We start from the raw sequence: 26,109 nt of genomic DNA on the forward strand, positions 1-26,109 counted from the left end.
AATCTCAGTACCCCTGGATATCTCGGGCTGGGGAGCCCTTCAGCTGCACGGACCAGGAGCAGAGCTCACCGAGAAGCGACCTCCTCCTTCACCCAGAGCTGCGTTTCCTCCCATTTAACATCACTCACACCTATGTGCACGTATATATATAAAATCTTTACACCAAGTAATTTTTAATACGGCTCGAGAAGTCTTTCTGGGCCACAAGATGGCAGCATAAAACCACATTTCACCAGTTTGCCCTCCTGTTGCAGGAGGCATCCCTTACTGGTGCCAAGAACCCAGAGGTCTGACCCCAGGGATGGCCACAGGAGGAAAAAAATCCAGCCCCAGGGTGCAGAGCCTGGGGAGCCTTGGTCACCTCCAAGACATTTGCAACTCACCATCCACCCCTTACACATGCTTCTGGTTTGCTGAATTTGTCCAGTTTTCGGGTAATAACTCCAAGGTGACCTCCAAGCCTGGCTTGGACACCCGGCTTCTCCCCCACTTCACTATTTCTTCTTGTCCACTCCCCTAATTCCTGCTTCTTATCCTCCATATCTCCCCTGGGGTTCATCGTCCCCTTTCCCTGAGAGGTTTTGGGTCTGTGTTTGCTGGTGCAAACCAGCACCAGGGTGGTTTCCTGGTCCCCAAACTCCACTGTTTGCATTATTGCACCACTAACCCCCCAGGGACACTACACAGGTTGCACACCCACTCACCGCACATCAGGACTTGCAAGGGGGATGATGCTAAGCCCCAAACCAGGAGCTGCCCCATAACACCACCCTTCTGGTGCAGGGGAAGCTTTTAGGACTCATTTCATCATTTCCAGCCATTCTCAAGCTAAAACATTTCTCACTACCGAGGGCAAGGCTCAGCCAGGACGTGGGCAGCCGGGGACGGGCATGCACATCCCCATGGCACCATCAGCCAGGGTGGGGTGCTGAGACACCTCTCCAAGCACCCTGCCTTCCCCACCCACTTTCCCAACCAAAACGAGCATTTTTTTAATTATTTCTAGGAAATCAGGAGGCTCTCACCATTGTGGCACCCATATCCTCTTTCCACCAACCTTCTTCCTACTGATGGGCGTTTTGGGGATGCGGCAGGAGCCAGGATGCTGCAGGGGCAGGAGAAGGGAGAGCAGAGCATGGGGTCCTACCTGCGGTCCCAGGGCCCCGCGGCGATGCCAGGGTCACTTCTCCTTGCCATGTCCACAGGGCAGCCTTTGCTGCTGCAGAGGCTGCTAATTTTAAGCAGCTCTTGGTAAACAGTTGCTAAATTTAGGGTCTCAGGGAGAAACACGAGCCGAAGTGGGCTCGCCCTGCTAGGTTTTCCTGAAGACGTGGATTAGAAGCTCTAATTTTCATTAGAGCATGAAAAGCACCTCGCTGGGAGGTGCAAAGCTTCCCTCATCCTTCATCCCTCCTCCTTCATCGACCTGCCCACACACACGTTTCCAGTGAACCCCGAGCACCAGACCCCAGAGCTAAGTGGCACACGGTCCTGGGAGAAACAAAGTATGGAGAGAAAAATCTTCATTAAAATCCAGGGTCCTGGGACACTTCTTCTGAACATGGCTTGCAACCCATCACTGTTTCCTACTTATGTGCCTATTTAGCAAGATCAGACACCGTCATCGTGGTGCCTGCACACGGAAGGGAGCTTTGAAACCCCGATTACCAGCATCGCAGCTTTTCTTGGATATCCCAGGATGAAGAAGCCACGGGAGAAAGCGACAGTCCTGAGGCTTTTTTTGGTGTCTTAGCCCAAAGGACTCCGTTTTCTGCTCTGCTGCCACTGTGCTGGGGCTGCTGGAACCCAGCTCTGGGTCCTCGAGGATAACCCTTGGCAGAAGCCGAGTGACTGAAGCACAGACTTTCCATCTTTCCAATCCAAAAGCACTGCTCACCCTTCCTACAGCACAGCTCCTGAAACTCAGAAACATCACAAAAATAGTTTTGCTCCTGCAATAAAATAGGGGACAAGCATCCCAAACTTTGTGACCCTCCCTAACTTTGGCACAGCCAGGAAAGCATCCCTGAGGCTGGAGGGGACAGGCAGGGGTTGCGCCTCCTCTCTAGACAACTGTGTCTTGGGATGAGCTGGCTTACCCTCTTAACGAGTTGTGGGTTTTTTTTCTTTCCCTCTTTTTCCCTCTTTTTGCTGACTGTAGAAGGAGCCCCCGTAACTCATTTATCAACTGGACGTCCCACTCCTAAATAGCTGCAGTTGAGCAACGTGACTCCCACCCCAGATGCTTGGTAGGAAACCACAAGGAGACTCCGCGTGCTTCTCCTGGGGCAACAGATGCCAAAACAGACGCATTCATCACTTCGCTCCTCGCTCGAGCCCTTGGCCAGTGGCCAGACAGATGGATAATGCGAGGAGATAAGGCAACAGCTAAACACGTGTCCTCTTCATCCTGCAAACTTTTTTTATTTTGGGGGAAAAAAACACACTGTTTAGACATTGTAAAACTATGCTGGTGTCTACGTTTTGCTCAGCTGACTTTAAGAAGAAAAGGATTTATATCCTTGAGAATATATGTATTCCAGAAGGCATTTTTTATGAAGTCAGGACAAAACCTTGCTGGTTTTGATGCACATTTCCACAGTCCAGGGGCTGCTTGGACTGGGGATGAGTGCTCACGCTAAGTCTCAGGACATGCAATTAAAACAAAGGGGCTCATTAACAAAGGGATTTGTTGTATACAAGGCCTTGAAGCTGTTACCCCTCGGGGAGAGCAGAGCCAAATGTCACTGGGGTGAAACACCGACCCGTGCAGCCCTTTGCCTGGCACGAGGCTCCGAAAGCAGAAACCTGAGCCTCCAGCCCTCCTGCCACGAAGCCTCCCAGCGTGAAAACGCCCCCGAGGATTTAGGTGTCACTGGGACACCGAAGGACAAAATGGGACTCTCAGAGCAAGCTGCTGCCCTACCGTAAATCCTAACATCCCCTCGAAGCCAGCACGAGCTGTCCAAAGCCTCCCCTCCAAACCCACGCATTTCGGGGGATCCCAAGAGCCGCAGCCCCCGACGAGCTGCAAGTTCCCTGCCTCTGCACCCACCTCCTCTGCAGGACACGCTGCGATTCAGCTCCGCTGCCCCATGGCTTAGGGGGATAACAAAAAAACACATCCCAGCTATTCCTTGCCCACGCGGTCAAAGATCCCTTCGAGGGAAACAAAACACGAACACACACACCCACGTATGCCTCGCTGACTAAAGCGAGAACCTGTTTGAGAAATAAACAGCAAGTTTCTTTTCAGGAAGCCTATTTAGGTCAAAGGCGAATCCTCCTGCTAAGCTGGCTGAGGGGTGGCTTGGACGCAGCACGCAGATGGTTTCTCGTTTATCACCGGCCCGTTAACTCTGCACTAAGCTCTCCTCTTTGGTCCAGATTGTGTCGTTGCAGTAGGAAAACCCCAGCTCGGAGCGATTCTTCCATGCTGGGTGCATTACATCGCCTGTGTAAAGCACTTCTGACACCCTCAGGATTGTTTGTCTCCGTTAGGATCGCTACAGGTGATTATTTTAAGGCTCCAGGGGGGAGCAGTTTTATTACCCAGAAGGTAATTTCACCCTGGTTGTCTCCCCAGAGTGGTGCACATCAGGACAAGCTTGTCGTAAGTCGCTCACGCCAAGTAAATTTTCAGAGCGTTTTCTCCTTCAATTCCCCTTTTTGCTCAGCTTTATTTCCAGCCGTTGTCCTCAAGCACATCTGAGTGCATTTCCAAGCAGTTTGACTTGCTCGGTGCAAGTGCGGCCGCTGCCTGAGGTGCTCTTCAGATAAGATGTGCTCTCCAGATCACCCAAAGAAAAGCTGGCAGGCTCAAAACCAGCCCTTGCCAGGCATTCCTTATCCTTGGCACTGGTGTTTAAGTCTTCTCATGGTTCAGCAGGATCTCTGCTCGAAACAGGGAGCACATTTACACAGAGCTGGGTGCAGTGTGAACAAAAAGGGAGGCCCACTTTGAGAGTGAGGCCCTAAGGGATACTCAGGGTGTATCAGAGGTGCTGGGGTGCCACCTACTCTTGGACAGAGTAAAAACCATCGACGTGAGAGATGCGGCATCCCTGCAGGGAAAGTTAAGCTTCCCCGTCTTGAAGAGAGGCTGTGTCCTAAGGTCTTAACTCTGCAGGCATATTTATCCAGATATAACATGTCTGAGCCATGCTTTCACATCCCTTCACAATTCCCTACTAGTGGGCATGGCTTTGACCTCCCTGAGGGAGCTCTTCGTATCAGAGGTGTCATTCAGACTTTGGGACCCTCTTTTCTGGAGGCAGGGGATGGAAACCTCACCTGTTTGGGGCATTGCTGTCCAACAAAACGTGGAGTTTCATCGCATAGATAGTTCAAGAATGCATCTTCTCATCCTCCTCATTCTTCCCCACACTCCCACACCAGTTTGTGTGGTGTCTCCCACCTGGACCATTACAGCTGTAGGTTATACTCCAGCTGTATCTGCGTTACCGAGGTCGTTTGGGGCTTTCACTTGGCTCTTCTGAATGTGGTTCAAGAATTTGTGAAGGACAAGTAACAGGTTAGAACCCCCCCAGATTCCCCCACAAAATTATAGGAAGGTTTGCTGAAGCACCAGGGCCTGCAGCAGCTGATGGGCAGGTGGCACACAATTAAATACACGGTGATGCGGGGGGATTTCAGCACTAAGCTGGACAAGACAAATGATTATGTCCCTCAGGCACAATTCCTCGAACACACCGTGAGTAAGATGAATGAGTACAGACAGTATCCAGATCTACCTGAAGATCCTCCTACTCCAAATTTCATAGAAAGGAAGAAAACCCCTATTTTTTATAACATATAAAACAGATGAGCATATCAAAAAAGAGTAATAACTTACTGAGCGGAGTCTCCAGGAATTACCAAAGCACCCAGTCTTTTTATTACAACATTTATTTTAGTATAGAAGGCACTTACAATACAGAAAGGAAAAAAAAAAAATGATAGGCACCGAAAGTGCAGTTAGAATTAAAATGACAAAGAAACAGTTTACCAGACGAAAAGAGCACCCTTCCCTGTTAACAATACAGCACATGGAAATGAAGCTATTGATGACTAGGTTTTTAAACAGTTAGGGCTTTTTTTTTTTTTTTTAATAGAAAAGATAAAGGCTGTCCTACTGTGAACTGAAATAATAAAAATAAAAAAAAAAAAGAACCCCCTCCACACACCTGTAAAAGGAATCGGGAGTTGGTGGTGTTTGCAAACACGGGGCCTTTTAGCTCCGGCACTGGAGGAGGTCCTGGTACATCTCAATGAGGTGAGCAGCCTCTCTCTGCCCAGAAAGCACAGCACCGTGGGTAGTGGAATAATACTTCCTGTGAGTGGCCTCCCCTGAAAACATCACCTGCATGGGCTGGAGAGGATAAGAAAAGTGGGAAAGCTCAGCAGCGCTTACTGGAAAGCACACGTGAGGCAAAAAGGAGACAAAACTTTCTGTGCCCTCCCACATCCCCACGAGATGACACCGGTGGTCGCAGGAGTGCTGGTTCTCGAAATCCCGGTGTGGTGAACCTCGGGGAAGGCACGGCACGTCTGCCAATGTCAAGCTCACCCTTGGTACGCCTGCACAGAGCTCTTGGCAGGGCTGCGGCACCATCCGAGCTCCAATAACCTCAAACTCATCTGCATGAGGCACTGAGCACCTAACTCTCTACTTTTCTTTCTCTTTGCTCCTCCAAATCATACATTATTAGCCTTAATTAGCATTAAGGATTTATTTTTCAGGACTGGAACCTCAGGAGCCAAGACAGAACCCCAGGGGGTGAGACGGTGTCTTAGCTCTTACATCAGTAGTTAGGTGCTTGATGAAATTGCTCCCGACTCACTTCTGAGGCAGGGATTTCAGATCTTCCCTGAGAACTTGAGAGAGATTCCTAAAGCTCCTGCTATCCTTTTTAACAGATTTCCATGCTGAACAAAATTGCACGGTGGCTCTGGGTGGAGGAAACGGACTGAACAGCTGCTTGAAGGCTGTATATTCGTCCACCACATCCTATGCCAAGGACTGGATCTCCCTCAGCCTCTACTGCCAACACAGCAGGATTTCCTGATATGCATCTCCAAAATGTTCAGACCTAGCCATAACCAGGGGTCACGTATTTAATGCTGAATATTCAGTGTATGCTTTAAATCAGAATAAACTGTGCTTTCCTAAGGAATTTTGACTGGCCAGTAAGTCAACATACATTAAACACAGGGATCATGATTCCAAAAGCCACGTGGATGCCCAGCTCTTGATACTTTCGGAGAGAGAGGTGGGAATCCCTGAGGTGTTGGGATTCCTTAGTGACCTCCAGTCACTAAGGAGGTAAAATTCTCTATACATCATTTGTCCAAAGGGGTACGGATAAAAAAAAAATGGGAAAACAAGCTATGGGAGGCCCCTCAAGAGATCGTCTCTTTCAACCTGCCTCCCAGAAAACCCAGTGCCCAGTGTCATGTTAGTCTTCTTGCCACAGAGCTGATTTGGGCCATACTTACAGTAGTTTTGGAGCTCTCAGCATAAGGCAGTGGCTTAGCGAGTTTCTCTACATCGGCCCCGCTAGACCCAACTTGGGTATAGGAGTAGGATCCACGGAAGTTGGGATTGCTGCCCCAGGAGGACCGCAGGATCCGGCGAGGTTTCGGAATGTTTGGATTCCCTGGGTGGAAAGCAAAAGGAGATTAAAAGTGAGACCATGTCCAAAGAAACATCAATGCAAGTTGTGGAGTGGCACATTGGAAATTATTGGAAATAAATCCTGGCAGAGCCTGCAGGCTACAGGGAAGAGGCCCTAAACCAGATCTCCTTTCTGTCATTGAGCTCCAGGTATCTAAATATCAGAAAGAGGATCCCTTTCAGTTCCAGTCATCTCACCTGCAGCCTTCCATTTTGGGAAAGACCCTTAAAACACAGATGTCCCTGCGAGACTGGAGAGCTTCAGGAAAGCTTGGACACATTCTGGGTGAAAATACAAAGCGTTTCCTCATCTCATTTACCTTGGCAAGCCTGATGGTGACTGCGTGATTCACCTCACCCAATTTTAGGTAGCTAACTGGGTGCCCAGTCTAACCAGGATGTTAAGGTAGTCCAGTAAGAGGTGCACCTCCAAAGAGGTGCAGAAATAAGGTAGAAGGCAAATCCTCAATATGCAGGGCCATAGGAAAACCTGTCAGGAGGTGAGGGGCACTTGAGAAAACCAATGATAGTGGCATCATAAGCAACTGTCCCCATCCCAAATGTACAGGAGAACGTGAGATCCAAGAGTTACAGCAGAAGTGCAATGAAGAGAAATTCTGTACGTAGGAGAGCTGAGACTCTTATAATGATTTATAATGAAATCAGTTATAGTTATTAGTTTATAATGAATTAGTTGTGCCTGTCATTCCTTCAAATCAGGAGCAGGTTATTTCCCTGGTCCAGCTACTGCTTTTAGGAGCACGGTGAGTCTAGGAGGGCTAAGAAATATAACACTGGAAACAGCAGAGGCACCTGGATGGCTTGCTGGAGCACACTGGGAACACTTTCCAACCACTAACCCCCAGATCAAAATATGGCAGGGACTAGCAAATAAATACACCCTACAAACAAAACACATCTTACAAATGGATGTTGTTTCAGGAGTAAGACCTTAGCATAACAAAGCCTCTAAAAAGACGCTCCTCCAAGAGCGATCAAAGCAGGAATGCCTGGGATGGAAGTGAAAAGCCCAGGGGAGTCAGAGAACAGGGAGCTCTCAGACACGTCAAGGAAATAAGTAACTGCGTTTGATTTTGAAGGGCTGTGGGAAAGCCCAGGAGAACACACCATGAATGCACAGGGCCAAAAGCAGTCATCCATCACGTTGCGCTACAAAAAAACCACACGCTGTATTTTCAAATAAAAGGAGTCTCTGCAGTGGGCTGTTGATGCCTCTTCTGCAGCTAGCACGTGTTCTTATGTTCCCCTGCCAAGATACCTGGGAGATTTTTGCTACAGGAGTCAACGTGTAAGGTGCTGATATAACGATGATTAGCGGTAGGAACACGCAGTGTTACAAGCAGTGAGACAACGGCTTGACAGATAAGGAGATCTAAAAGACTGCAATTCGTTAACAGAAGCATTTGTGGGGTCGGCAGCCCAACCAACAACTGCACAAATCCATCACTATTTAATACAGGAGTCGTTCAGACTGGTAAAACCAACAGCTTTGCACCTCTCTAGCGTTTCCTATGGATGTCCACGTACCATGTATACACGGAGACCAACAGCAGCATCCCACCAGGGAGTTATTCCTAACACAGCCACTTCATGCCAGCAGAAGCGGAGCAACACAGAGCATGGTCAGAGGAGCCTGGGTGTGTTATAACCCAGCCATACAGCTCCCAGAGGTGAATTCAGCCTCCTTCCCTAGCACCACGCTGCGTGGGGCACACATACCAGCTCTCCTGGGCACCCTAAAGGCTCTCCCGTGAGGTTTTCCAGCACATCAGAGCACACGAGCACGATGCAAGTGTCTCCTGGGCAACTGCCACGCTCGTGCCCTTCTGAATTTATGCGCTTTTTTCGGTGAGGAACACATTACTTTTGGGGTGGAAAGCTCGAGGAACACCAGTTAAATGATCTGGTTGTGTTTGACACTGGCCATGTTCTCATTCGGCTGCTTCTAAGACAAAAAAAAAATCAAGAGACTTTCCATTTCAGGTGCACCCAGATAGGAAGACCTTGGTCAAAGGTCCCACAGGAGCACACAACAGAAGCTCTGGTTGTGAACGTGTTTGCAAGACACGAACCACAAAGACCGGCAGGGCCAGACTCTTTCAAGGAACATCGTTAATTGGACTTTCTCAATCTGCTGCTAAATGGATGGGTAAACATGTGCCTACCGTTAGAAGCAACAATCAATATAGATGTGGAAACCTGTAAGAACTGAGCACACGTTCACTGTCCAAATGGAGATAAAAAGCCTAAAAAAGGACCTCAGCCTTCACTAAAATAGGAGGACAGGTATTATCATGCTGCTGACTCCCTCTTGTGAAGCTACGGCAGATAAATGAGGTGCCTCAACTAAGCTCCTCTTCATTCAGCTCTGGGAGATGTGGCTATATAAATTATGATTATGATAAACTGGATTATCATAAAATCAGCTTATATTGATCGTTTAAGACTCCCAGATTTAGATGTCTACCTGAGAGCAGGGTGTTTACAATCCCACCGAGGCCAACAGAGATCTAGGCTGCTACCCACATCTTAGTGTCTACAGGCACAGAGAGACATGAGGATACCCCAGGCATCCACGCGGGGCTGGAGGTATGACCCAGACCTTAAAAGACCTCCTCAGGGCGTCTCCAGCCTCAGCTTGACAGATCAGGGAGTCCTTCAGAGGGAGCAGGGCTGCAATTACTGCCTTCTGGCTTCTCACGCTCGGAGCTCAGCCAACGAAGAAACCAGAGCAAGACTTCTAATTGTCTGAAGGCATCCCGTTTAATCAGATTTACAGGGATGCTGGGCTTTTCAGCCACCCAGTTGTGAAGAGCTGTAATTGTCGATGGTTCTTAGGCTAGAACAATCCCGAGAGCTTTTCACAGCAGAGCCAGATAAGCCCCAGCACTAACCTGCGAGTGAAATTTGAGGTCACAGAGGTATATCACCTCCTCTTACAGAGAAATCCTCAGAATAAAGTAAAAACCAGTCTAAAAGAATGGATAGGTTCATACAACCTGCTTTCATTGCTGAGCAGAAGGCTCTCTCTGTAGTCAGTCTTCTCCAGAAGATGTCCCAGAGCTCCAGGTTAGGAGTGGGAGCCCTGAATGACCTCATGGAAGAGGCTCTCCTTCCATCGAGCTTGGGATCCTCAGGAGACAAGTCTCCCAACTGAGCTAGCTGACTAAACGTGGCTTTGGGTGATGGGAAGCACTTTAAAAGCTGGGTTTGGTGGGGCTATGTGGACCAGAGGGGCCCGGTCATTTTCAGGAATGACTGCAGTTGGATCACAGATAAAAGGTTGCTTTATTCCCCTCTCCAAACAAAACTGCTGGAAAAAAAGCTGCTGCCGATGGCATTTCTAGAACATTTTGTTTTGAAGACTTCAAAACATGATCATTTGCTAAGAAGAGGAGCTCCCTGCTGTACAGACACCTGTGTTATTTCAGGCTGCCTGGCACCTGGCCCACATCAGCCTCGAGGTACTGCTTCTTCTGCAAAGCCCCTAAGAAAAACAGGGGAGCAAGGGTAAGGGGTAAACCCTGCTACCTTAGCAAGGCCATCCTGGAAGTCAGGTGAAAAGGTTTTCCACAAAGCAACAAGTTTATTTTTCAGCAGAAAGTGGAACAGGTCACGCTGTGCAATGGGTGCTCCAAGGACAGGCTTTCTTCCTGAGGTTTTGAGCAGCTGAGGGGATCTCTCAGCTCGTGAACGAAATGTTCATTGCACTTTTCAGCCTGAATTTCTCCAGGGTTAGATAACCCGGGATCAGCAGAAGGTTGAGAGAGAGCTCACACCGCTGAAGAGCCTGATGGACAGTGACCAGGTGCAGCATCAGCTGGAACAGCAAGTGCAGCACGTATTGGTGAGCCAGTGCCAGCATATTTCCATCCCAGGAGGAAGAAATCCCAGGACATCCAACGCATGCAAACAATAACAACAGCAAAGGAGCACGAGAAGGAAGAGGGAGAGTATACTCCCATCTGCCAAGCTGAGACAGACCCCAAAAAACAAAGTTTCTTGAGTAAACTGAAGCGTTGTTTTGTTTTGTTTTTAAAAAAAGGGGGTTAAGCAATAAAAGCTGCCACAGAATGAGGTTGTTTGTACTCTGTGGGAGATGTCAGCACTAGAAATACGTGGCCCTAAAGAGCAGGGCTTCCTGCCATGCCTCTGTGGGGCAGCAGCTGACCTGCTGGGGCCAGGAGGAACGAATTTGTGTATGTTGTGCTACCGCAGCGTAACGTAGGGATAACTCACGCTGCTGAAAACACAGAGCTCAGGAAGCAGGAGCTGCCCAGAGCCCAGCACACACCGATTCATCGTGCTTCACCGCAGGCTGCGGGGGAGCCACAAGGTTCAGCATCCTCCACAAATGCACCACTGAGCAGACGAGACAAGGATTCCCTTTTGGTCCCTGCAAGAGGGTTTTGGAACATGCAGGCCAGCCTATGATTTCTAAAAAGAGTAATAAAAGGCAAAACCTCTCCTGGCAGTAGTCAATTAGGTGAGTAGTCCTCAGCTTCCAGGTCCCTTGCTCTAGATCCCTGCATGGTCAGCAGCAAATGGTCTGTAAGCACAGGGGAAAGCTACACTTGTGAAGGAAAATTTCTTTGATGAAACGGAGGTCACTGGACAAGAGGCAAGGCTGGACACTCACTGGGTGTTGAGATTTGGCTTACACGAGTAACAGGCAGATATAAATAGGTTCATCACGGGACCCGTCCCTAGAATAGCATAAAATGCATCTAATCTGGAGGACACTCCTCTTACAACTGCGTATAATTTGTGATTAAATAAAGCAGAGGATGTGGGATCCTCAAGCACTTCAGCCCACCACTTCCTGAGCTGGTTATCAGCTCCTCTGTATAAATAGCCTCCAGGCACACCCAAGCAGGAGGGATGCTGGAAGCACTTGCCCGGCCCATTCACAGGGACAAAATATGCCAAAAAACTAAAAATTCCTCCAGCGTACTTCCTTCCTAATGGTTATTCAACACCCAAGCCCCATGCTCCCTCTCTATCTCCACTCACCAAGTGAACCAGAGCATGGCTGACCTGTAAATTTCCGTAGCATTTCGGTGCAGGTTTCCGCCACAGTTTCATCGTCACACTTCTCCATGATCAAAGCCTCTTCTCCACAGATCCAGCCGCTCAGCACGTGGCCGTACCGCTCCGGCGGGTAGAGTACATCGAAGCTGCAGATCTTCTTGTACCACATGTCCTCGGGATAAGTCAAGCTCTCGCTCTCCGCCTCGTCTTCCCAGACAAACTGGATGCTGTTGCATTCAGAACTCCAGAAAGGCTCTTCAAACTCCAGGAAAATCTTGTCGGTCGTGTTGATTCCTAGCTTCTCGATGGCCATCACTTTCTCCTCGGGCAAGCGGGGGTGAAAGAGGCTCTCGTGGCGTTTCTTCAACACTCCCAGGGACACAGTCACAATGACGTGGTCGGCTGGGATGAACTCACAGTCCTCGCACTCTACGAAGACATCGGAGCCCTTGTTCTCCTCGGGGAGGTCACTGTTGTGGTCGGCCACCCTCTCGATCTCCTTGCTGACCGACTGGTTCCAGTGGATGCACTTGACCGGCTTGCGGAGCTGAATGACGGACTCGGGAATGGAGCGGGCCAAAATCTCCACAATTTTTATGAAACCGCAAGGAATGATGTGGTGAGCCCCGGGGATTTCGGTCCATTCCCCAAATTCGCTGAGCGAGACTTCGTCCATGCTGTGGGAGCTGCTCTCGCAGCTCTCTACCTAAGGAAAAGCAAGACAGAAGCGACATTGCCACACAGCAACCCACGGGGTCATTCTGCCACAGCTCAACACTGCAAGGGCAAAAAGAGCAGACACACAAGCTGGGAATCCTGAATCCCCCTTTTAAACCACATTATTGTTGTTAGCAAAGAAGTGTTTCGCAAGACCTGATGAAATCTATCCCTCAGCCTTGCTTCTAATCAGAGAAACCACTTTGTTATGGTCACACGCTGCATCAGCCTTGGCTGTACTGGTCATGGTTCCTTCAGCCACTTTTTGGAGATGATGTGTCTGCTCCTGAGGGTAGGGGGTTAGTTCTGACTGATTCCTAGCATCTAAAAAGCCAGAGCCCTAGCCAGGGACTTGCTGCTTGGTGCTCCTACAACAGCAGCTGGAGCTGTGATAATCGGATGCTCTTCCCAATGTCAATAAATGTTCCCGTGAGGAGCCATGAAAAACTTTTGGCAGCAATTTTTATGCTGCCTGCAGCTTTCAACATGCTGTCAGACAGCAATCAGCAAGCTAACGATCTGCAGGAGGTGGCAGCACCCAACACAGAAGGAACCGAAGGAGACAGGAAAGGGAAATGCCAAGATGTGAGACACCTGCATTTGATTCACTTGGTGTGATTATCCAAACTTTAGATCCAGGCCCTGTAGGTTAATGTTAACGAGAGCATTAGGCATAGAAGCAGCTGGCACCAATCCCTGGAACAAAGGCAGAAAGTTTGGTCTGTCTCATGGCAAGTTTTTTAATGACAATACTGATACATGAGACATAACGATGTTAAAATCTTCAGGTCACAATGATTCTCGCACTGTAATTCTTTAAACATTTTAGGCAAAGGGAACATTATAGTCCCATGCCTTACTCTTTGGCCAATTTTCCAGGCCTTTTCATGTTTTCATGGTAGTATTTGGAAGCATGGCAAGCCCAGACCCTCAGTGTGTGAAAAAAATCTCCGTGCAGGGCTAAGACATCATGCAAAGAAGTCAGGCTGCTTTTTAGGAACAGGTCAAAGTTGTACAAAGTAGTTCAAAGGCTGCTCCTGACAGCTAGAGGGTTATTTCAACCATGAAGAAAAACTGCAAACCAGTTAAGAGGGAGAAAAACACGCAACTACCAAGCCTGTAATTCAACAAAAGATACCAATTAATCCCCTCTCTCTCAGCTGCTACTCTGATCTGATAGCCTTAAGTATCAGCAGCTTTGTTGCTCTCAGGTATTTACACATGAGAAGGGATTTGTAAGAGTTGCAGAAAGTCTCTGGCTGTAGCAACCTGTAGCCACCACAGAAATAACCACCAGAAAAAAAAACAGAGGCATATCAAATGGCTAGCATCATCTGCATGGGGATAGCACAAGAAATAATCAGCCCCTGTGTAGCAGCTCTGGAGATGCCCTGGCAGACAAGCTCTTGGGTTAGGATTCTGGGAGATCAGAACAGTCTCAGGATGCCTGGGCTCAAATCCCAGTTTTATCACAGACCTCCTGCAAGAGACTCTTTAGGTCTTTATCTGTGTTTCAGCTTCCCACCTACCACACACCATGTCACAGAGTGCCACTCGGCTCCCCTGCCTCATTTCATAAGCCTTTAAGTCATTATAATTGAAATAGGAAGGACTGTTACACTTTACTTGTGGAGTGCTTGATGCAGCATTAAGTCCTCATCCCACAGAGATCTCATTTAGGCCAAGGCATCAAGGAGATAAAAAGAACTAGGGAAGCCGTGAGGAAAGATGATTAGGACAGGGGTTTATACAAGCTACCTTTGGCTTTATTGCTTTACCTTCAAAATGCTTTCCAGGGATTTCTTCAACAAATTACTAGTGTTGAAGCTATGTTTTTTTTTTTTTTTCTGGTGTCTGAGATATGGGCAGAGGCAGAAGAGGGTAAAAGATACTCAGGCAGGATCAAGTCCCAGGTGTAAGGCACAAGACTGTGCATTGCTAGAACAAGCTGACAGTAGAGTAGCTTCAGTTGACAAGAAAACCTTAAATCACGCTAGAAAATTTAACAGGGCCTAGGAAATCCCCTTCTAATTAGAAAACTGGAAGTTTAAGATAAGAAAAAAACAGCAAATGCATGATTCCTACAGCCCCCAGTCTTAGCACATGCCTCAAGAGGAGAAGTTGTCGACACAAACAGGAACTGCCCCAGCAGCAAGAACCCCCAGAAAGCAATTCCTGAGTGACAGGCAAGGCTTTGCCAGGTGTCTGAGGTTGAAGATTTGTCTGCCCTTAGTAAAACCAAATAAGCCACGACGTGCACACACACCTTAAGGTACTGCTGGATCATGGCTAGTTTCAGCCTCTTGACGGCCTCTGTGTCATCCGGATCGGCCTTGACACGCTTGCGGACCACGTCCCGTGTAAAGACGCCCACGCTATTCTGGCTCTCAGCATTGACTGGTTTACCTCGTTGGAAGAACTCCTGAGTCAGGTTATAGACCTGCAAGAGACAGGACAGGAGGTGGACAACGTGAATCACAGCAGAAGGCAAGCCCCAAGCAGGATGTTTTTTCCTCCATCCCAAACCAGCAAGTTCAGGTCACCTTCCCTTGCCAGCCTCAGAGATCAGCTTTGGCAGCTTCTTGTGCCCTCTGCTCCAACACCGTGTCCCGCTGCATCCACAGCTATGCTGGTCAGAAGGAAGAAAACAAAACTTCCCTCCAGGCAAAGATAATCACCCTCACTCACCTCTGCAGCAGCCTAGTCACCATTAAGTCATTATATAAGCTGCTATTAAGTTTGTATTAATTTAAGGGTGTCCGTTCTATCACTTGCAGAAGACCAGCTGACGCAGTCCTGCTATTTTCCATAGCAAAAGCCTGTTATTCAGCCAGCTGTTTAGATGTTGCAGCTGGAGCAGCAAGCCAGGCAAGGGGAGGCTGCTGAGCATCTCTACAAAGACAGCTTGGATTTGCTAGGTGTTATTTCTAACCTTTATAACCTATCTGCTTCACGATGATGCTCAAGAATCCACCAGGCTGGGGGAAATCAGTTTCATATTTAGCTTTCTGCTGTCCCCCCAAAACTAGGAAATAAGTAACACACACTCAAAAAATGAATTTTGTATGCTAAATCATTTTACTTGATGAGCACAAGATAAGCACAGATCCATGGGAAACAAAAACTTCCTCGGCTGCCCCCACCCAGAGTCAGCCTGAGCAGGACCTGCAAAAAGATCCCTTCCTGACAATGTTCTTTGAAGGAGATCCTGACTTTTTTAAGCCCCTGTTTTCCACCACATCAGCTATTTAAAAGCAAGCAAGCAGCTATCCACCTTGGCCATCTGCTTGTGGCTGTCTGGAGTAATCAGTGCTTGAGCCTGCAGGATTCCCAGCAGAGCCTGCAGTTGAATCATGGCCCTTCCTTTCCATGTAAAAACTCCAAGGAATCTTTTAACAGAGCAAAGCTTTTAAAAGGTGGCTCCCAGAAGTGCAACTCATCCCATTAATAACTTGTTTGCCCAAAATGAGTCACCTTCTCCTCGGTATCATGCCACAGGGGTGCACAGTTCTCTTACAAGTACAGAAGCAAGATCCCTGCTGAATGAGTTTTTCCTGTCAAAGATGGTTTGACTAAAATTTATGATCTTTTTTTTTGTTGGAGACAGATAATTTGTGCATGCTGAGGACTTCAGCTTGAATATAAATGTCTGGTAGGAAGCTAGCTCTCCTTCAAAGTCTCCTAGAGCGTCTCATTTTCTTTCAACATGGCTTATGAACCGTGTTCTCATTTACTCCCATCACAATGCTCCCCATAAGCTTGATTTTCTCTGGGGTTTTATAAGTAAAATGAATTTGAGGAGGTAGACTGGAAGGATGATGAGGAAGGGAAGGTACTGAAAGAAAACACACAGGAGCTGTGGGAGCAGGAGAGAGCAGATCTGTGAGTGAATGGAGGAAAGAGTAGATGAGGGCAAGCAAGGGACACAAAGAAAATGGAAGAAGAAAATAAGTGAAAAAGGGACAAAAGGGAAAAATAAACTGAAAGAGCAGAGGAGAAGAAATCACAAGAAGAATGAGTGGAACTGCTGAAGACATACGAGACTTGCAGACTTGGACATGAAGCCTTTCCAAGGAGGTTTCCAGGTAAGAAAGGTGGAGACCAGTTCCCTTTATGAAATTAAGGCTTCCAGCAAAGGAAAGGAAATGATGTCTTCTCTACTTCACAATGACAAAAGCAATTTGGCAGTTTCAGCATCCCATGGCTCTCAAGTCTTCTGATTTCCAAGGCCCAGACCACTTCCAGCAAGCACGAGCTGCACAGACCTTGCATCAGCACAACGCAGCTCAGCTTCCCTAAGCCGATTGCACACTCTAAGCAGATAAGGCATTCACAAGACAAGCAAAGCTGTGTTAAAGCCCAGCTTCCACTTGGCCAGAAGGATAAGCAAGCCGTGGGTATGTTTTTATTAACCACTGGATTCTCCATTGCCCTACAGAGAAAAGAGCAGAGTGACCCCGATCCCTGTGCTGTGAACACCAAGCCTTTGCTATCATCCCATCAGTCAGAAGCCAGGTAATCGTGATTTAAAGCCAATTGAAAGGTTATAATCCTAAAATGGATCCACTTTGGCTTTTCTGTCTTCCTTCTGACCAGCTTTGGGACGTCCACAACACGGGTCCGTGAAGGGAAGGTGGGCTCCCCCAAGATGTCCTCCCCATTACCTACAGGCTTCCACCTCCACGTGTTTACCACCTACGTGCTCCTCTACCACAGGAAGAGGCAGTCCCTTAGGAAGCACAAATCTAAATAAAGAAGCTTCTCCGAACCGAAGGAGGTCAGGAAAGCACATCCCAGGCCACGCTCCTTCCTGGCAGCGCCGGTGACGAGCCGCAGCATTGTCTTTTTCTCATTTGGCTTAAAAACTCGAGTGATTTAATCCCCGGTCAGTAAAAAAAAACCTTGATGGAGATAGGACCGTGCTGTTACCAAGCCAGACATCTGTCGGTGCAATAGAAGGGCAGGGAGGGACCGGTGACCTCCTTTGGGCCTGCTTCCCCCGTACGGCAAGGCCAGGCTTTAATCGGGGATGGCACGAAGCCCAGCATGGGGTGGGGAGAGCAGAAGGGGGGAAATCTTTGTGGTTCCTCGGCTGCAGCCCTCCCCCAGAAACCCTGCAGCACACAGGAGAAAGCTGACAGATAACGAGGACATTAATTAGCCAATTGTTAAAGGGAGGGTTCCTGTAAAGCAGGCCTTTAGGGACCATGGCCTTACTGAAAAGCCTTAAAAAGAGGCACAGTTCCTAAACCAGGCTGGTTGGTACACTGTGAAACCCTTGGGAGCAGCGATTTTTCACCTGTATTTAACAGCCAAACTCACCACCCCTCAGAAGTATCTGGGAGTTGGCCAGAAATACCTGTTTGCAGAGGAAAATGAGGACTTAGCAGCGACAGAAGGGCAACTCTGAGATGGGCTGGCCCCATTTACATTTCCCAGCTGTGGACACGGCCCTCAGCAGCCACGTTCCTGTCCCTTTTCTTTGTGGGTCACACAGACATGATAATTAGCAGAGTCCTAAATCCCTCCCAGCCCCAGGATCCACAAGTTATCCTAGCAGGAGTGGAGAGAAAAGTGGGGAGATTATAAACACGTGTCATGGACATCACCCCCCCCCGGGGAACCACCTTCCACAGCTTTTGCCCCTTTGAGGTGTGACCAAATGACCCTAAGCAGTGCCAGCCCTGCACAACACAAGGTCTCTGAAGGATAATCTCAAAACAACAGTGTCTGGAGAACTGTTCTGCCAACAGCAGGCTTGATGCCTTTTCTCCCAGTGGTTGGAAATCCAGGGAGCTGCTTTGTGGGATTGGAGGCCTTCCCCCAGCTCGTTTTTGCTCTCATGTTGGAGGATTCAGGTCAGCGCAGTCACAAGCTGATGATAGATCTTGACTGCCCTCGATTCAGTGCAACGGCTTCTCACTCAAGGCAGCCTCTCGTAGGGAGCTTTCTGCTACAGAAATGAAGCCTGCTCAGCTTCCTCGTAACCAAATAAAGGCTTCTGTGAGGCATCCCCACGGCTATTAGAAATCCAGGCTACTGCAAACAAAAAGAAGCAAAACTCGGAGAGAAGCAGAAGCCAGCCAAAAAAAAAAAAAAAAAAAAAAAAAAAAGATTGGATAAGTGCCTGGAAAAGAGTAAGGACTCTCCAAATGAACTGGTGAGGCGAAGCTGAGTGGTAACGGGGTGCTCGGCCTTTCACAGCAGGGGAATTCAGCATACAGAGGGCCAGACCTCACCTTGGCAGGCTCCAGCCTCAGCGACTCCACATACGCAAGTGAAACGCTCAAGGGAAGTGATCTGCACTTCGAATGCCCTGAATCGGGTGTCCAAATGACAAGATAACTGGGACTAGGGAAATGCAGGTGCAGAAGCAGAGCTGGAGGCATGCACTAGGGTCCAAGCACACGGCAGCAGCTGCAGCGAGAGGAGAGCAGTGAGTGCCTGGGAAGCGAGCCGGCTGTGCAGGGGAAGGCAGGCACTTGAACCTGTGACAAATTTAGCCCCTGTTCATTCAGGACTACATTTTCCACTGGTAATGCCAGTCCCTGATTAGGCTTCACATACATCATGTGTTTGGTGCTTTTTTTTTTTTCCTCTCTTTTCAAGTCAGGGCTGTTTGTGTCACAGCCTGTGCTATCTAAGCCTCTTGTACAGGAGACACAGGCTGAGAGATGACACAAGATGACGTTGGGACTGCTAGCAGCAGGCTTCCCAAGGCTCTGAGAAGGGGCTGGGAGCTCCTAACGCAGCAGAGCAGGAGCCTGACCTCAGGGCCCGGTGATCTGTAAAATGGCTGTTTATGCTGGACAGCTTCGTGATGTCGTAACACCAAAAATCCCACCTCAAAAATGCAGAGAGACAGAACTGAAGACCAGATTTCTACCAATAATAACAAGAATGGAATGGAAATGGACTCTAAAGAAAAAAAGGCAAAAAAAAAAAAAAGATGGGGGGGATGAAAAAAATAGAAATGCACCAGGCTGACTCAGCACATGTAAACAGAAACATTCTTTGCAATTTATGCCAGAGGAAAAGGTTCCCAAAGCTGCATGCCTGCTGCACATGTTTCTGTCTTCCAGCCCACTGCGGCACTTGCACTTCATAGTCTTTTTAATTGGTGTTTTTCATGAGATCGCATAGACCACCTTAATTCCCACTTTTCCTAAACAGAGGAGGGAAGAACAAACAGTCTACTGTCTTAAATCACTAAAGATTGGCCAATCTGACACCCCAAAGAGGCTGGGACAAGAAGCTAAACAAAACTGTAAGCTGCCCCACAAGAAATTCCAGCACACTTTGACGGATTACAGAGAAAGCACCTCCCCAGCAACAGCAATTAGAGGCTGGCTGATGTCCTCTTCTTGGCTTAAGCTGTCCCCTACGTATTTATTATTTTTTTTTTTTTATTGCAGAGTAGCTGTAGACATTTTTACAATCCATAAATGTGAAATCCTTTTCTGTCTCCTAGCAATAAAGATATCCTGCGGCAACGATAAGCTAATTACGTGTTGCGTAAAGAAGATTAACTTTTAATGTGTTGTTCTCTCATGTCACTGGCTGTCCCCTTTCTCTTGCTTTAAAAGGAAGGGTAGATTTACCAAATTAATCATTTTTAAAACACTGGCACCTTATTACAGCCTTTATCTTATCGGCTGCATCTCAAAGCTAAGTAGCTCTCATCTTTGTATTCTCTTCTATCAGAGCCTGCCTGCCTCTGACACCCGCCCTTTGCTGGAGGTTTTCTTATCATCTTTAAGTCAAGATGATCACTGAGCACTGCATGAAGTTGGTGGTGTTCCATTTACATAAGTAATGCTGCTCGCTGCAGTACTTTCACTTATTTCTTTTCTCTTCTATTCTTATTTTCTGTTAATCTTGCTTCACGTGTCTTAGCTGTCATTTTTTCCAGCTTGTTGTGGTTCTGGTTTTGATTCAGTAATGTGAAAGCACTGTTCAGATGAATAATCTCTACCTGCATTCATCCAGAAAGAATTACCTTCCACGTTGAATTCCTAATTAATTCCATGCTGAATTCCAAAACTTGTTAAATTCCTACTGTAATGGGTTTCTTCGAAATTCCTACTCCTCCTCTCTTAAAACTGAAATAATTCTACGCCATCTCATCATGGATTCCTGTTCAGAGCCCCAGGACACAGTATTAAAAGTCTTTCCAAGCAAAAAATCCACATTCCTGCTCCACATTCAGTTCTTGATAATTCTTTTCAGGCTACAGTGATTTTTCTCTTGGTGACTTCCTAAATGCTCTCGGACATATTTTTAAACATAAAATATCCAAGAGTAACCTCAATCTAGTGTGTGTTCAGCCATGTGTCAAATACGAGTGAAGTTCGCTGTCAGATGACAATCTGAAGGGTTCAAGGCGTGACTACAGACTGATGAAAATAATAATGTTTTGCTGTGTTTTAAATAACTAAGAGGTCATATTACCTGGGTAAAAAGGAGAACTAGACATTCTGCGTCGACCTCCCTAAACATACTTCATAAATGACATACAAAGAATGTTGGCAATAATTATACTTAACTTTAGCAAGCCTCTTTCTTTCTCTTTACTCTGCCTGAAGCTAAACATTGCTACTGAAAGCAGATGGAAGTAATACCAACCTGTCTATCTCACATGTTCATCACACAAATCAGTATAAGAAACCTCATTTTTCCTCTTGAAGAAACACTAGGATCACTAGCAGCATTGCCTACCTACATCAAAGTAAACCCTTTTTGTCCAAGAGCCTAACACTGACTTACAGCTTCTTCAGCAGAGCTTAATCTTTCCACTAAATGTGCATTTCCATTCCCATCTTGAAGTCTTCTATTTAGAATTTCTAGGTTCTACTTCTGTATTTTTTGTGTGTTTGATTTTGTTTCATGTTTTCTCTTCTGCCACATATTGAGGCCTTCATCTACACTGAACGGAAGAGGACATCAGTAAACAGCGAGCAAAAGAAGTCAGAATAACTTTAAACTGAAGCCAACGCTGGTCTGAATCTACCAGAAAAGATGTTCTTTTCCTCCTGATGCAACAAAGCTCGCAATTCCTATGTTACTGCACTGACTTTGGCATACTACCCTGCACACTAAGGTATTTATAACGTCAATAAAATGTCACAGGCTACAATATTTAGCTGGTTGTTGCTACGGTTTTGCGTTCTACTTTGTTTAGTAATTTGATCCTTCCTTTACCCTTTCAATTAAGTAGCAACTTTCTAGAGCAAATGACTGGATCTCACCAGCAATAGCTGCTGGAAGTGATTAAACCGATGACAAATGTGGAAAGATTGTTCATCCTAACAACAGTGAGTTAAGCAGACATCAGAGACAAATCGGTTATAATTAAGTAGATGAGAACAATCTAAATGTTGAGTTTTTGAAAAGAAATTCAAGACATGACTGGTTTTCTACCCTTGTCCAGTACCTGGAATACCAAGGGCTGCTAGTGTTTCAGGCAAACCTGGCAGAGCAGCTGAATACCAACCTCGTTGTATAAATCACTGAATTCTTCAACCACATCTTTCGGGATCCTTTGCCCGTTGTTGGTAAGATGATAAGCCACCCCATTCTTTGAGTAAAGGCTGATCCGGCCAACACTTCTCTCACCATCAGTAGTCTCTTCGAGTAAACCATTGTCTTCTGCTAGATGATAGACTGGGTTTCCATGCGAACCATGGATCCACGTAGCTCCCAGTTCAAAAGTGGCGTGCCCTGAAGGAGAGTAAACGAAGCAGACAGGTTATGGAAGCCCATTTCTCCGAAAGCACATCACGCTCAGCCCTAAATAAACTGTATACATTCAAAAGCAGAATGATTGCCCAGGGACACCATGTCTGAACATCAGTTAAACAAGCTTTCTCTCTTATACAAGAGCAATACCAGTGTTCTTTGAGCCAATCCTTTGGGATGCAAGGTGAGATAGTGCTAGAAGGATGGGATGTTTCCAGTAAAGACACACCATAGTTACACACCTCTGATACTTAAGGTGAAATGCAGAGTTTTTTAGGTTCACAGTCCTTACCATCACTGTTGCCAGCTGCTCTGTCTTTGCTACTTGGCCTTTCTAAATCATCTCCCCTAACCCTGCACCTAAAACACAACTGGACAGCAGAGGATGTACAGCTCATGGTGCAGCTCAAGCTACGTGTTAGTGGGGAGCTGGGGAGGGAGAAAAGGAAAAGAGCTGTAAGAAGCTACACTGTACGACTGCAAGGACATAAGAGGATCGTTAAATAAATATTAAAGTAGGAGGAAAAGAACATATAAGAATTATCTAAAGACTTCAAATATCTGTTGTTATGGAGAGGAGAAGACAGATACAGAGACACAAGAAGAAAAGGATCTACGTCAGGGAGCTGCAGGAAAAATTGGGACTGCCCTGGGATAGCAACGTTGGCCTGCATACTGACCCCTGTCCTCTGATTAAAAATGCATGTTATTTACAAAGATGGTTTGTGTTACCATAGTTAGACCAACTGCAATACAAAAATGCATTTCCATTCCCCAAAATGAGGGAACAAGTCATATTTTATTATTTCTGCCCATGGAAGTTTAAATCAAGTTCTTAAAAAAAAGCTGCACTGTCAGGTTAAACACCAAACACACTTTGTCTTCATCACCTGTAGCCTCTGTTTGCAAACAAAGAGCTTGGCCAGTCCCACTCTCCTCCTTCCTTATACAAGGTTTGCACTAGGGCTCTGCCACAGTTGGCTGACTGCACAGGAAAACGTTCAGCAGCTGAAAGGAAGCGCTAAAAATAAGCTTGGGTCAAGTCTTGCACTCACATTTTTACAGGTTCTCCTAAATCCAAAGCTAAGTGCTGTAGCAAAATCTGCCAAAGCAGTGCTCTCCCAGCATCGCAGCCAGCACCACGCTGCGCAGCTCACTCTGCAGAGGTGTCTGAGTGCCTGATTAAGTGGGATCGTTAATAGGATCCAGCTTGATGAAGTAAGCATCCTGCACTTACCAGCCATCACAGGCTGCTTAACATGCAAATAGATGCTCAGCTAGAAAGACATCACAACACCGTACCAAAGTAGTCAAGTAATAGGTGAAAGCTCCAAATGTTTGGCTGAGACACTGCCTCAAAGAGAAACCCCACACGGCTGATTTTTCAAGCAGACAACAGCCTCGTTGGTAAGAAGCAGGCTGACTGCCCTTCAAAATATGCATTACAGCACTCAAGGGTGCAAAGATTTTTAGGTCTTCCTAATACCAAGCGTGTGGTTCAGAGCGTGCAGCATCAAGTCGCAAGGAGCTGCAAACTCAAACACCCTTCGAGAGCACCCAGCCTGGCGGAAATGACTGCTGTACCTTGGCAGCCAAAGGTACAAAGCTCATAAATATTGCATGTGGCAGTCACCTTGTTAATGCAATCCTCCTGCGAGTCCTCACATGCCAGATCAGCAGCAGGAACGCTGCCTGCTGCTTTCTGTCAGGAGCTTGCTCTCCGCAACACTAACAATCCTCCTGCGTGTAGGTCTTATTTACGGGGCACCTGATCTGCGAAAGAAAATACCTGCCAGCAGGTCCCTCTGCACTGGTGCTCTGTAGCATTAATGATGCATTCCGATTCTCCTGTTTTCAGGAGCTGTGGGGAACGCAATTAAATACCAACAAATTAAAAAGAGCCATTCTTGCCTGTAGTACTTAGAAGCTCATTATCATTACTCCCAAGCAGATAAGCCAGTTGTTACCTAGTGTAAGCTGCACGATGAATCATTTAAAAGTGTAAATTTAAATGACATCTTCTTAAACAGAGAGAGTTAATATACTTCCAGGGCCTTTAAAGATTTTAGTTTCAGTATTAATCTGCTTCAAATGAATCAGTCGATACAACAAAGATAGAAAAACTCTGCCTCCGAAGCTGTGAATGTGATTACCAAGGTACAAGCAGCAGTCAAAACAGGACTATATACAATGATAAAGCATACTGGCAATGCTCCAAAGGAATGCACAGATTGCATAGTGAGGGAAATTTCACACTTCCCTTCAAAGCCCTGACTATTCCTTGGGCATCCTGTCATGAAATACCTGCAGTGGATATAGATGTTACAGAACACTTACAAGAAACACACAGTCCACAAGCACAAACCCCCTGCCTCACCTGTGCTAGAGATGATGAACCAAATCTCTGAAAATTCCCAGAGCTTATAGCAACATGCTCTATGCAGCTGAGGGAAAATACTGCCCCCTGCAAGATGCAGCATTGCTCGGTGAAGCAGAAGTATTAGGATATTACCCTGAGGGGCTGTCATTGCTCTGCTGAAGATGTCAATTAGATCTTCAGCCCAGGGTACAGACAGGGGAGTAGGCAGAGAACTCTAACATTTACATTCCAGTTAGACAAGCAGGTCAAAGTGGTTGTATGTTGAAGACCCAGAATAATCACTTTTGAAACATTTTTTGGAAGTTTTAGCCAGTTCAGAGAAATGAGCAGGTCTTGCATGCCACAGGTGCAATCTTGCTGCTCTAAGCAGTATGGAAGTGGGAAAAAAAAAACAACCCAGTATCATGCAGCTCTTTTGCCCTTGTACCAGGGAATAGGGAGGCTCTGGGCACGTGCTGCTTCTGAAGATTTCACCACCTAGAAGCACTCCAAAATTGTCTGGCTGAAAGCCATGTACCTCTGAGAAGCACACAGGGGGCCAGGACATGTACCCACCTTGGGAAAGGACTGCAGTCGGCACCTATGCAATGTAATTTTGGTACCTTGCAAAAGTTAAGACAGTTTATAGCTATAAAACAAAGAGTAAGAGGTCAAGACTAAAACTTCAGTTTCCAGTCCTCTGATCTGCAAGGAGCCTGCTCCTGCCTCATGTTAGTTAACAAGCGGTAATAAACAGGAGGCAGATTCCCAGCAAAGGTAAAGACAGGAGTAACATGAAGGGGGTCCAAAGGTGAGAGAACTGGTCTCTGTGCTAGGACCACAGAGTTATTTCACAGGTGCACTGACAAAATTATTTACTGCTCCCTGAAGATTTCAAGCCTTTAACACTTCCCTCCTCTCGCAGACATGATGCAGGATATTTTTAATACAGTGTATTGTGCACAGAGGACACACTTCCCATTCAAGCCTCTATGCCAAGTCTCAGCAGAATGTGAAGTGCCCTATTCAAGCCCTGCAGATTAGATTTGTCTGACTACTTTTTCATTCATTTCCCTTCTGAAAGTTCATAGGACGCTGCTGTTTATTTACTGCGGTGAGCTTATCGAGTAAAACGTAGTAAGTGATGTAAGCACCTGACGTAAAAAAAAAAAAAAAAAAAAAAAAAAAAGGAGGCCAGCAAGAGGCCAAAGTTAATAAAAACACAGAGTTGGATTAGAAACAGAACGAGTTAATTGAAGTCAGGAAGGAAATTCAATAAAAGAAGAGCTTTTTACCTCCTGTGGAAAAGAGATAGGTAACACCCTTCTAGATACCCAGGAAAGTTTCATTGACTACTGTGCTGCAAAGGGCGACATTTATTCCAGTAATTTTACATTCAGATATTTTACAAGCCCTTCCAGTTGACAAAGAATTAAAATATCCATATTCTGCACTTTTGTTACGCACAGAAAAGAATCCGCAGAGGTAGGAAAGCTGCTAATCAAAATGAAAGGATACATTGAAGAGGTTTTTCCAGCGGCCTGATTCACAGTGGGTAGTGTCCTAC

The 26,109-nt window shown here is 46.7% G+C and overlaps 1 protein-coding gene across 2 annotated transcripts in view; it reads right to left on the reverse strand.

The window, feature by feature from the left end:
- SMOX (spermine oxidase) overlaps positions 1 to 26,109 on the reverse strand; it is a 55,605-nt gene that overhangs the window by 2,878 nt on the left and 26,618 nt on the right. Inside the window, exons 3-7 of one of the 2 annotated variants that reach the window (XM_082758718.1) lie at positions 21,939 to 22,165; positions 14,712 to 14,885; positions 11,735 to 12,434; positions 6,499 to 6,659; positions 5,187 to 5,371 (exon numbers count right to left, since the gene is read on the reverse strand). In XM_082758718.1, the coding sequence (XP_082614844.1) occupies positions 5,234 to 5,371; positions 6,499 to 6,659; positions 11,735 to 12,434; positions 14,712 to 14,885; positions 21,939 to 22,165 (1,400 nt within the window). In that variant the 3' untranslated portion in view covers positions 5,187 to 5,233. Of the gene's footprint in view, positions 1 to 4,899; positions 5,372 to 6,498; positions 6,660 to 11,734; positions 12,435 to 14,711; positions 14,886 to 21,938; positions 22,166 to 26,109 lie in introns of those variants that run through there. The other variant, XM_082758717.1, reaches the window with a different exon arrangement.

The sequence above is a fragment of the Aythya marila genome, assembly GCF_965140915.1.
Source record: "Aythya marila genome assembly, chromosome: 4".
In the NCBI taxonomy this organism is placed as follows: domain Eukaryota; kingdom Metazoa; phylum Chordata; class Aves; order Anseriformes; family Anatidae; genus Aythya; species Aythya marila.